Genomic DNA, 10,221 nt, shown 5'->3' with positions numbered 1-10,221 from the left:
GTGCTGAAGCCAATGGCTGAGTAAGTTATTTTGGCAGTTGAGTTGATAATTGCCTCTGTTATATTATATGATATCTTTGAGTTGGTAGTATTCTTTTGTTTGCAAATTGCATATTCAATGGAAGGCTGACTCAATCATTGTTGTAATCTATTGGATGGCTCAAAGAAATGGAAGGCCTTTTTCATGAAAGATTCTGAAGTAAGCTTCTGCTTCATTTGCTTTTACTTATACTTTTATTTTATTTTTGGATAAATTTTTTCACAAATTCAATATTTAAAAGAATTTAGTAAAATTTTTGTGATGTCTTTATGTGAATTGAGTTTTGTTGTGTATCTTTCTTGTAACATTGCATTGCCCCTTATGGTTAACAATTGTTTGTGTGGAGCTTGTATTTCTTGTCATACTGGGGAAAGAGTTCTCTCTTTATGTTAAACCCCACAGCACTTAATGTTGATTTAGATATTTCACCAAAATGGGTATATCTTGAATTTATTTTTCATTCTCATTTGCTGATAATCAGGAAAGATTGTTGAACCTCTTTGAAGAAAATGGATTGACTTTTCATCATATGGTTCTACAGTGTTACCTAATAATAATATGAGCGGGCCATGAAGGAAGATTGCTTTGTTGGTGGGTTCAATTAAAGTTTGTTCCTCAAGTTTTGAGGCCTTGGTTGTCTTAGATATGGTGATTGTAACAAGCAACTAGTATACACAATTTTCATACATGTACTCTTATTTTTATTTAAAACACGCTTCATTATGATTTATAATTTTAAAGATAAATTATAAATATAGTTATTGAAATTTGTTTAAAATCCGAGTTGTTTTTTGTCATTTTAGAAATTATAAATAAAAAATGCTAGAGATTTAAAAAATTTTATTAAAAATTTTACCAAATATTTTATGAGTGGAATTCACATAAAACTAACTGTGTGAGTCTCATATTTATGTGAGTCATTTGATAGAATTTTTGATAAAATTTTTGAAGTCTCTAGTGCTATTCATTCTAAATATTTTGTTAGAATTTACTATTTAACAAAGTTAATAAAATAAAATAAAATAATAATAATAAATAAATTTATTAACTACCTTCTTGTATAACAATAAAATTACTAAATTGTTAGAAATTTGAAAAGGTGGAGTCTTTTCAAAGGGACAATTAGTATTTTAAATAAGTAATATATTTTTAATTTATCCTAATTTGAAAACTACTCGGCATGCCATTATGGTTGAATTTATTGTCAAAAAGATTTCTATTTGCAATTGATTTTTCTAACTCTATTAGATGCTCTTTATATGTTTAATCGTTTTGAATGGTGTGCAGTTATTTAATTGTAGAGTTAGAGTAGTGACGTAAATGAATTGGGCTGTTCATGAGAAATTAAGATTTGGCTCATTTGTTAAATGAATTATCTTGAGTTAAAATTTTAAATCGGTTTCATAATTAAGTTGAGCTCAAGTAAAACTAATCTTGAATCGAATAAGTTTGTGAACACAATGATATATAAATTATTTTATTTTTTTTGCTTATGTTCAATGCTTGTGCAGATTTATTTAATTGATAAAACTTATTAATAATATGAGCATTATTTATATTTTGCTTGATTTTTTTCTTCTTCTAAATATACATGTTAATTTACGTTTAATTTTTCTTGTAAGTCATGGAATAGACTTCTTAACACAATTATATATAAATTAATTATATATTTATATGTTCTTATTTATTTTATTTTTGGTTTAGATTTGACATTTGCGCAAGTTTACATATTGCTTGATAAAATTTATTCATAATATGAGTATTATTTTATATTTTGTTCATAATTTTTTTTAATGTACATTTTAATCATGTTTGATTTTTCTTATCAGTTCGAACTTGACTAGTTATGTAATAACTCAAACTTATTTCTTTAATCTCAACTAATTTTTAACAAGTTAAGCTCAAACAACCAAAATTTCATTTAACTCTCGGCTATTGGTTGGATAAATAATCGATATGAATAAAAGAATATATACAAATTTATACATACATACATACACATTTATCACTACTTAAATGCAATTTGGTTAGTCTATGGGCTTTTCCAAAAGAGTGGTGAAAACAACTCGGTTGTGTAAAACTGTGACCAGCTCATGAGCCCACCATAACCTTAAGAATATGATCATAATCTTCAGCTCCAACTTTTAGGGTAAAAAACAAACAAATTGGAGTAAAGAGGAGGAAAGAGAGGATGGGTATACCCCTCATAATTCATGAAAGTGGACAAAGTTGACAGGGTTTAATATAAAAAAATGTTTGAGGGCCACAAATTCTGTGGCTCAAATGGTTCGAAACTGCCAAAATGACGTCGTTATCGTTTTGGGTGTTTTGAGCCATTCGAGCCACATAATTTGTGGCCACCTAGCATTGCTGTTTAATATATTTGTATTTAAGAGGTTGATGAAGCAACCAAAATTGTATAATGGAGTTTTGATCATTCAACCAAAATTTGGATGCCCAACCCTACCTAACCAACCCAACCCCTACAGGGCACAGCATCTCTTCATCCACCCTACTACTTAAACGTGTTTTGGTACGGTGGCCAGTTGCCTACCACCATCTACATGACACCAGCCCAATCTGCCCCCAAAAAAACTATGTTCACAACACCACTCAAAGATTCGGATCTGGAGTGTTATTTTAAATAATGTTATCGAAATATGTATAATATGTATATGTGGCAAAAATCCTATTATGTACTGTGAGTAGATCTGGATTAGTAGGGGCTAACTTGTTAGTTGTTAGTAGGAGAATGAAACAATACAAAATATTATCAACTTTCTCTCTATAAGATTTGAACTCGTAACCTCACATCACAAAATGGTATTACATAATTACTAGAGCCCTGGTTGTAGTAGGGTTTATTTAGTGACGTGTAAAAAATAAGATTAATTAGAGATTAGTACCAACTCGATCGGATCACATTTATTAAAAAAAATATATAGCCTGCAACATTAAATATGTGGTCTAATTTTTTAAAAAACAAATATAATGCAATCACATATTTGTCGATATGCAATCAATTTGATTTTTCACACAAATAATTTTCTCGCCAAATCTTACAAAATAAATTATTTAGATTTTGAAAATGAATCCAGATTAGACTTCTCCAAACACCCCCTATCTAATGCACAATTGGATCCCAACTCCCACAAATTCTTTATTTCCAAATCCATTATGCCCCTATCAGACCTGTCTCTTTCATGACAGCATGTTTTATTAAACCAAAAACATGTAATTCTCAATCTTTCTATCCCATCTATTCCTATATAACTTCTTCCTCAACTCCTTTGCCATGCATAGATTATTCCTTACCATCACTACAACCCAAAACACCAATTGAAATACTTACTGCTTCACAGGTAGGTCTGTCTCAAATTCTTAGTTTTTCTCTTCTCAATCCCTCACCATCATAAGTTAACAGTCCTATTTGGTGCAACTTATTACAAGTTAAAAACTCATAATCGGAAAACAGAAGTTAAAAATACCTCTCTCAACTTTTAGATAATCAGTATTTTTTAACTTATTTATACTATTCCTGCCTAAGAAGCTATAAGTAAAAGCAAATAATTTAAGTTGTAACAAACCCTGATTTTCTCTCTTGCATTTCAGGCTTGGGAAACTTGACGAGTCCGTTTCCAATGGAGATTAATGGTGATGAAAACACTTTCGAACTTGTTGTGAAACAAGGTGAGCCAAGTCTTGTAACTCCAGCAGAGGAGACACCGAAGGGTCTGTACTTCCTCTCCAACCTGGACCAGAACATAGCGGTGATTGTTCGCACGATTTACAGCTTTAAATCGGAGGAGAGAGGCAATGAAGACGCGGTGGAAGTGATCAAGGATGCTTTGTCAAAGGTTCTCGTGCACTACTATCAGCTCGCAGGGCGGCTGACGATTAGTGCAGAGGGGAAGCTGATAGTGGATTGCAATGGGGAAGGAGCTGTGTTTGTCGAGGCAGAAGCAAATTGTAAGATAGAGGAGATTGGTGATAACACAAAGCCTGATCCTGTGACTCTTGGGAAGCTGGTTTATGACATTCCTGGTGCCAAAAACATACTTGAAATGCCTCCTCTGGTTGCTCAGGTTTGTCATTTTTATCTGCATTTTGTCATTCAAATAAATTCACCATAATTAGCAAGACAGATATTTTTTTTTATTTTTTCAACTTTTTATATCACTAAATTATATGGCAAGATGTTAATTTGCTTTCATTAAATACTTAATAATTATCTAAAAAAAAAGAATTAGTCATAAGTATATATATGTAGGAGTTGATATAAAATGATGATAAAAAAAACTGGCGACATTTAACATTTGTCAACTAGTTATACTTATTTATTTTGTCATAACGATTTTCATATTTTTTAATATTTGACATGATAAACGAAAATCAACGAAAACGAAAATGAATTATGGGCCGACTTATAAACCCTAGTTGACACACTTGTTTGGCTACCATTAACTGTGTGTGATGTGTGTCCATCATTTTTGCCAATAACTACAACACGCACGATAGTCAATTCGATTTGTAAGTCAGTTTTTAAAGGACAACTCCAATGAAAATAGTTGGTCCATAAAAATGAGTTGATTTAAACAGAAAAAAACTTTCTTGTGTTTCGAACCTAACGAGATAGACTTAGTTTCTTACTAACACTATTACATTATTATCACCCTATCACCACCACCACCATCACTCTACAATTCTTGTGGCCACACACACCACCACAATCAGCGCCACTGCCGCTGCTACTACCACTCTACCCACACCGATACCACTACCACCATCACAGCCGCGCCACCACCACTCCCTACCACCACTACCACCTCATATTGCCTTCACCACCTTCAGGTACACTACTATCACAACTAATGGAACTATCATTTTACAACCGTGGGAAATATATTTTTAAGAAATTTTTTTTTTTCAATTTTTTTTTTTTGTCTTTAGCGATATTTTTTAAAAATTATGTCAAAATTTTTTATTTTTCCAATCCATTTTGTGTGGATGAGTAGACAAATCTAAAAGTATATTTTTTTTGAAAAATTGCAAAAAATGAAAAATAAAAAAGCCAAAATAAGCTAAAAAAAAGTTTCCCATTTTTGACTTATTTTTGTCTTTTCTTGATTTTTTTTAAAAAAAATTAAAATTCTTCCTAATTTTCTAGTTCTTCTGGTCAAGTAGAATTTAAAAGCCTAAAACTTTTGAAAAACTATATGAAAAAAAAAAAAAAAATCACTAAAAACAAAAATAAACCAACAAAAAAACTACCAAAAAACAAACCCCAAACGCCCACTAAGTTTTTTTATTATTATGTTATACATTTATGGAGTCTTCTTGAGAGCAACTTCTCATTTGCAAATACATTATATTTTGCAAGCCCCGTGCGTGGATCATCCTTTTCAATCAGTCTTTACAGAGAAGTAATGAGAAAAAATGAATTTTGAAATATAAACAAATCAGACAAAACTTCTTGCCATGTTCTTCCTAATTTACTCAATTCTAGCAAAACATCTTTCCAATAGAATACGTCACGGAGTCCTAAATTCATCTTCCAGGTGACTAAATTCAAATGTGGAGGCTTTGTTCTTGGGCTATGCATGAACCATTGCATGTTTGATGGGCTTGGAGCTATGGAATTTGTGAACTCATGGGGTGAAACTGCCAGAGGCCTACCTCTCAATGTCCCTCCATTCCTAGACAGAACCATTCTCAAAGCTCGAAACCCGCCAAAGATTGAATTCCAACACCACGAATTCGCTGAGATCGAAGACATATCCAACACTGCTGATCTCTACAAACAAGAAATGCTCTACAGGTCCTTCTGTTTCGACCCCGACAAGCTTGAACAACTCAAGAACAAAGCAATGAAAGAAGGAGCTTTAAAAAAGTGCACTACATTTGAAGCCCTTTCTGGTTTTGTCTGGAGGGCTCGGACCCAAGCGCTGAATCTGAAGCCTGATCAACAGACAAAGCTCCTCTTTGCTGTCGATGGGCGGTCCAGATTCAACCCACCATTACCAGAAGGGTACTCTGGAAATGGCATTGTATTAACCAATTCAATGTGCAGTGCAGGGGAGCTAGTGGAGAAGCCACTGTCCTCTGCTGTGGCACTGGTACAAGAGGCAGTTAAGTTAGTTACAGACAGTTATATGAGATCAGCCATTGATTATTTTGAAGCAACAAGAGCTAGGCCTTCACTGACTGCAACACTTCTGATCACTACATGGTCTAGGCTGTCTTTTCACACTACAGATTTTGGATGGGGTGAGCCAGTGTTATCTGGGCCAGTGGCTTTGCCTGAGAAGGAAGTGATTTTGTTCCTTTCCCATGGAAAAGAGAGGAAAAGCATCAATGTGCTTCTTGGCTTGCCTGCTCCTGCTATGAAAATCTTTCAAGACCTCATGCAAATCTAGAAATTAGAAGACAGATGCTGGTATTAATAAAAAAAGAACAGAAAAATGCTACATATATATAATCAGATTTCTTATTCAATTTTATTATCATTAGACACAAAGACGGGGGTTTTCATAGATGCGAGATCCTCTGTCTCGAAATTCCTTTATTTCCTTTGTTCCAGTGCACTCTTAACTATTAAATCGTAACTCGAGATTTCTATATGATTTAATGATTGAGAGTATACTAAGACCGGGGACACAGATTTGGAGGCAAATCATCATTGGTCGTTTCCATGTTTTTCACTTGTCTGATCCAACTACCATTGTGTGTAGTGATAAGAAAATTAAGTAGAAAATCTTATTATGTATGGCACTACTAAAGAAGAAATTATTCTGGTTATTTTATTTTATCTTTTTATTTTGTGATTATTATGTGTAATTTGTTTCTATATATACATATTATTTGAATGCCAATTCCAATCCAACAGAGGAGGAAGAAAGTATGTGTAGAACAATTCCATTATAATTGTGAGGATGGAAGACTCTGTTTGGAAGGGAAGTAGTGCAAGTTTGTATGAGGTGTTTATGTTGGGTAAGTAAAATTCAACCGTTTGATTATCATAACAACGGCTCTAGCTTTTGTAATTTGTGTTAGGTTTTTGTAATTAGCAATTTCGTTTGTCAATCCTTTCTATTGTAATTTTATTCGTTATTTTGTTTCAGTGAGACTATGAGTATTTAGGTGCGAATCCAACCCGAATTTTACCTATGCAGAGAAGTTTGTAACCTTGATCCTTTCATATTTGCTACTTCACTGGCTATGTACGGGAAAAAATGCAGTCGAAGTTGTTTGACCACTCGAGCGGTCATTTGTGTGCTTGAGCGGAGCAAAGGATCGTCCAGTATATTTGCAAAGCATTTGAACTTCTGGGAAGCAAGTTTTACCACTCGAGCGGTAAGTTGTCCAAATTTTTAGAGAGGAAGAAAAAGCATAGTGTTTTATATTGGAGGGTGCTTTATGAGTGTTTCCTTGATGATTTAAGCGTGATCAATAGATCCATGAACTTTATATCAATATCATCAGGGGTTTGCTTGTTTTCTTTTATTCACAAAAGAGAGAGTTGTTCTTTAGTGGATTCCGGAGTGGTTCATCATTGTGGATTTGACACCAGTGTTGTGGATTCAACATTGGGGAAGACAATTCCGAGGTGAAGATTGTTACCCAAAAATCAAGCTAAGAGGGGGGTGAATTAGGTTTTTACAAATAAAAACTAATAATTCCCCAATAAAAATTACCAACTAATGCAACAGATATTGATAAAGCAAAATAACAGTGAAGTACTACTAATGCAATGAGTTTATCAAATGATCAACGCAATCATAACAGATAAGTATAGCAGTAGTAGGAATTATAGCAAACACAGTGGATGGAAAGTAAAGAGATAAGGGAACATAATGCAAACAAGATTTATAGTGGTTCAGCTTTAGCCAAGCCTACATCCACTCCTCAAGCTTCACTTGAGATTTTTCACTATCTTCTAGCTTCACAGGGGTGCTAGTAACCTCATACACATGGAGAAATACCCACAGATTCTCCTTATATTTACAGGCTTGCTAGTGACCTTTTACAAGATTGAAATTGAGTGGTTTTTCTTTCAAAGAAAGCTAAAAAAATATCTCTCACAAATAGATATAAAATGTTGAAGCTCAGAAGATATATCAGTAAACCTCTCACAGGTAAATGGGCTTAAAGCTATAAGGCTCAGTTACTGATTTTGAAGGAGAAAGAATTAAACAAGAATGCAGAACACTTCAGATAACTCTTAGGGTGAGTTTGAGACTGATGATTGATTTAAAGAAATTTTCTTGGCTCAAGTCTCTATGATTTTTCTGATAATCTCTCACAGGCAAATAGGCTTAAGGCTTAGGCTCAATATTTATTTTTTGAAGGATGAATGAAACATAGGTGAAGACCTCTTTAGATAACTCAAAGAAGATGAAATATGTGATTGATGAATGACAAGAAAATATCTTGGTTCGTTGTTCACTTCTTTGTCTTTGCTCTTTACATTAGAGCTTTATATATATAGCAGAGCTCAGTGCTCTGTTCTGTCTACCAAGCCGATATTCTTTTTCCCGTTGAGGAGATGGGATGATGATATACATGTCATCAATGTCAGCCTTTGTCTCTAGCCCATGTGAGTTTTGCTCGTTGGAAGATGGGTGTAAATCAGCTAGTCGTTGTGAAGTTGAACTTTGAAAAATAGCCATTGTAGAACTGATTCAGTAGGTGGTCATCCTCTTGGATGTCCTAGATGGAGTTTTGTTCTCGTTGGTCATTTGCCCAGACGTCCTCTCGGATGTTCGGTCATGTCCTGGTTGTCAAGGATGATTGCTACGGTCGATAAGCATACTGTTGGTTTGACAGCCGGAGCGAATAGAACTGAAACAGGGCTGAATTGGGTTGATTTTGGCCTAGCCAGTTGTCCCCCTGGACATTCGCCCGGACATCCACCCAGTGTAAATTCAGTCTTCTTTGTTTTGGCTGCTTCTGCTGTTGCTGTTTGCTGTTGTTATGGGACCTTTTTAACACTTGTTTAAGCTTCTTTTTGGCCTTCAAAAACATAGTTAAACACTAAGAGAATCATATATTATAATGATTTAATCAAACAATAAGTTTTCAATTATAATCCATCAAAACAAAATCAAAACAATAGTTCTGCTACTATTGTTTGCTGCTTGGTTCTTGCTTGTTTGAGCTGAAATTTTGGTCTTTAATAAACATAAATAAGAAAAAATGAGGATGAATTATGATGTTAAATTAATTATAAGATTTTAAACAATTTAACTCTTCAATTAAATCAAAACATAAATCAAAACAAAATCATCAAAATCAATGTTATTCATGGTATGATTAACAAAGATGGTGGTGGAAGAGACACATCGGTGTCGGTTCAATTTGGGCGTGGATTCGCTAGGTAATTGAGGGTACATATGTGTAATTCTTTTTTGTCTTCTTAGTTGTTTTGAGGCTTTGGCTCATGATTTTTTTTATCATAATTGGAGGTGCTCCAATTATAGTTTTTCCACGTTAAATCGGTGTGTTGATTTGTCTTTTATTGTTTGATTAGGATTTTATTCATTGTTTAAAATTGAAAAATCTAAAATCCCCTTGATGATTGAAAAGTGATCAATAGATCCATGAACTTTATATCAACATCATCAAGGGGTTTGTTGTTTTCTTTTATTCACAAAAGAGAGTTGTTCTTCGGTGAATTTCAAGGAACTTGGGCCTGAAGCTTTGATAGATTCCGGAGTAACTCATCGTTGTGTATTCGACATCGGCGTTGTGAATTCAACGTTGGGCAAGTCAATTCCGAGGTGAAGACGGTGGTGGAAGAGGCATATCGGGGTCAGTTCAATTCAGGTGTGGATTCGTTAAGTAATTGAGGGTACACATGTGTAATTCCTTTTTGTCTTCTTATGTCATGTTTGATTGGGTGGATTAGAGCATGGGATTGGGATTATTAATCCGTGGGCCTAATTATCCTATGTTTGTTTTAACATTTTGGTTTAGGATTATTAATCCAATTGGATAATGAATACCACACTAATTTAATAGGATTATTAATACTTCACTATTAGTCTTGTGAATCAAACATGACCTTAGTGTATTGTTTTGTGGTTTTGGCCTGTGGTTTTTTTTTTTTTTATCACAATTGGAGGTGCTCCAATTATAGTTTTTCCACGTTAAATCGATGTATTGATTTGTTTTTGATTGTTT

At 33.7% G+C, this 10,221-nt stretch overlaps 1 protein-coding gene across 2 annotated transcripts; it reads left to right on the top strand.

Annotated features, from left to right (window-relative positions):
- The first annotated feature begins 3,236 nt into the window (after positions 1-3,236).
- On the top strand, positions 3,237-6,863 carry LOC114319705 (omega-hydroxypalmitate O-feruloyl transferase). Of its 2 annotated transcripts, none has more exons than XM_082907616.1 (3): positions 3,237-3,401; positions 3,652-4,124; positions 5,598-6,863. In XM_082907616.1, the coding sequence occupies exons 2-3, from the start codon at positions 3,681-3,683 to the stop codon at positions 6,453-6,455; spliced, it is 1,302 nt and encodes a 433-aa protein (XP_082763742.1). In that variant the 5' UTR covers positions 3,237-3,401; positions 3,652-3,680; the 3' UTR covers positions 6,456-6,863. The 2 variants fall into 2 exon arrangements, with proteins under 2 accessions (XP_082763742.1, XP_082763743.1); XM_082907617.1 differs by having other exon boundaries at positions 3,288-3,405.
- Positions 6,864-10,221: the final 3,358 nt, after the last annotated feature.

This window comes from Camellia sinensis, chromosome 15 (genome assembly GCF_055761805.1).
Source record: "Camellia sinensis isolate YWXY chromosome 15, ASM5576180v1, whole genome shotgun sequence".
In the NCBI taxonomy this organism is placed as follows: Eukaryota; Viridiplantae; Streptophyta; class Magnoliopsida; order Ericales; family Theaceae; genus Camellia; species Camellia sinensis.
The sequence above is the reverse complement of the archived record's forward strand: the minus strand, read 5'-3'. Positions and strand labels throughout refer to the sequence as shown.

Excerpts from the sequence above, each read along its gene's own strand:
- LOC114319705 (XM_082907616.1), top strand. The coding sequence starts at position 3,681 with ATGGAGATTAATGGTGATGAAAACACTTTCGAACTTGTTGTGAAACAA. Across the intron at positions 4,125-5,597 it reads TGCCTCCTCTGGTTGCTCAG|GTGACTAAATTCAAATGTGG; the intron begins GTTTGTCATTTT and ends TTCATCTTCCAG.